The 1,917-nt window shown below is 41.6% G+C and overlaps 1 protein-coding gene across 1 annotated transcript; it reads right to left on the reverse strand.

The window, feature by feature from the left end:
• Nucleotides 1-483: 483 nt before the first annotated feature.
• On the reverse strand, nucleotides 484-1,196 carry LOC123741856 (ladderlectin). The gene has a single exon (XM_045716084.1). The coding sequence runs from the start codon at nucleotides 1,147-1,149 to the stop codon at nucleotides 484-486; it is 666 nt and encodes a 221-aa protein (XP_045572040.1). The 5' UTR covers nucleotides 1,150-1,196.
• Between the last annotated feature and the right edge of the window lie 721 nt (nucleotides 1,197-1,917).

The raw sequence follows: 1,917 nt of genomic DNA on the forward strand, positions 1-1,917 counted from the left end.
AGGAAGAGAGTTACTCATTCATAATTAACAGCATGATAAGGTTTTATCATGTATCAATTATTTTTAGTGATGCAGGTTCATGTCATTGAGAGATTGTCTTTATTCTAGTTTAAAAATAACTTACCATTAACTAACTGATGCCATGACAACTTGAAAAGCAATAGCAAATGAAGAAAACACTCTGAATAGTTTGTCATTTATCTTTAATTTCAAAGCAGGATCAGCAACATCATACAGTTTCATCACAAGTTTGCCTAATGTTAGTTAACCTGAAAGGTTAGCCTACCTAAACAGTAGCTAGCTAACAGCAGATCATGACTTAGTATAAAAGTCTGCACTGAACTTCAAAGGCAGTTTTTTCGGTAGCCACATGTTTGCTGTTTGCTGTCTCTTGTAAATTCCTCTGTCATTGTTTTTAACTGTTAGATATGGCTCGTTAGCTAATCATTAGATAGGTGGATAGCTTTTTTGTGAATACATGTTTTATTTGTCATGTTGGTGAGCTGCAGTGAGTGACGGATCTTGGTTTGAGTATTGAAGTGTAGAAAGTTGACCCCTGGAGGTGAAGTGGCTGTGGCATTTCCTAGCAAACATTCTTCTGGCACAGAGCGATGCAAACTTCCACTCACAGGGCACATCAAACCAGAGCTTCTCACTTGCAGCGTTCATCTGCAGACAGTCCTCTCCTTCTCCAGCGTTATTGGGCTCACCAGTGTTCCAGTTAGTGTAATCAAATCTGGTCCCATCTGACCACATCCATAAGCCCTCCTTGACGGCATCAAAACCTCCAACCCAGGTGTCAGGTAGGTGGCCATTGGTGTCCTTTGTCAGTGCTTGCATGAAACGGTACTCTAAAAGGTTATGCACGGATGCTAGGTTTCCACCAAGTGCCAAACAGTTTTGCTCCGAATCTGCCCATGACTGCTGAATGCTGACAAACTTTAAACAGCGTGATCCATATGGGTGCCAGTCTGAGGGACATGAACTTTTCTTTGTCCCCTCCTGCACTGCTGCTACCTGAGCCTCAACAGGAGGAGTCTGTTCCACCTCAGTCTTCAGTAAGGGTTCTAAACCAAGGAGCTGGGTCAGGTTGGCGTCGCCCAGTGCAATGGCAGCACTCAGAAGCAGAAGGATGGCCAACTTCTCCATGGTAATCTTTTCCTGTCAGAGAAGGAATCACAGGTGATAGTCTGTAGGTTCTGTTCAGCTTGAGAAAGAGGAACACTTTTATACGTGTAGCTCACCAAGCCACAAGGATGAAGTACCAAAAATATGTTTACACTGATTCCAATGTACCAAAAAAAAACATGTTGACACTGATTCCACATCCTATTGGGGCAGGTATCATAATCCTTGTGGCAAATATACACTGAGTGTACAAAACATTAAGGTCACCTGCTCTTTCCATGACCTAGACTGACCAGATGAATCCACTTTAATCAGTGTAGATAAAGGGGAGGAGACAGAGCCTTGAGACAACTGAGAGATGGATTGTGTGTGTGCCATTCAGAGGTTGAAGACAATAGATTAATGTGCCTTTGAACGGGGTATGATAGTAGGTGCCAGATGCACCTGTTTGTGTCAAGAACTGCAACGCTGCTGGGTTTTCACGCTCAACAGTTTCTGGTGTGTACAAAACATTAAGAACACCTTCCTAATATTGAGCTGAAGCTCCTCCCACCGAATACGAAGAATCAACATGAAAATAAGGTTGTCTAGGCAACAACAAAAACCTTTTAGCAGCAAAAACTACAATAAATAAATACAGATGTATAAATACAAATGAATGAAACTGAAAAAAGCATTTAAACCCGGCCGGGCCCCCAAGAAATAATTCAAATGTGAAAGATATACAGTTGAAGTTAGAGGTTTACATACACCTTCAGCCAAATACATTTAAACTCAGTTTTTCACAAG

Source organism: Salmo salar, chromosome ssa03 (assembly GCF_905237065.1).
Source record: "Salmo salar chromosome ssa03, Ssal_v3.1, whole genome shotgun sequence".
NCBI classification, from domain to species: Eukaryota; Metazoa; Chordata; class Actinopteri; order Salmoniformes; family Salmonidae; genus Salmo; species Salmo salar.

Excerpts from the sequence above, each read along its gene's own strand:
- LOC123741856 (XM_045716084.1), bottom strand. The coding sequence starts at position 1,149 with ATGGAGAAGTTGGCCATCCTTCTGCTTCTGAGTGCTGCCATTGCACTG.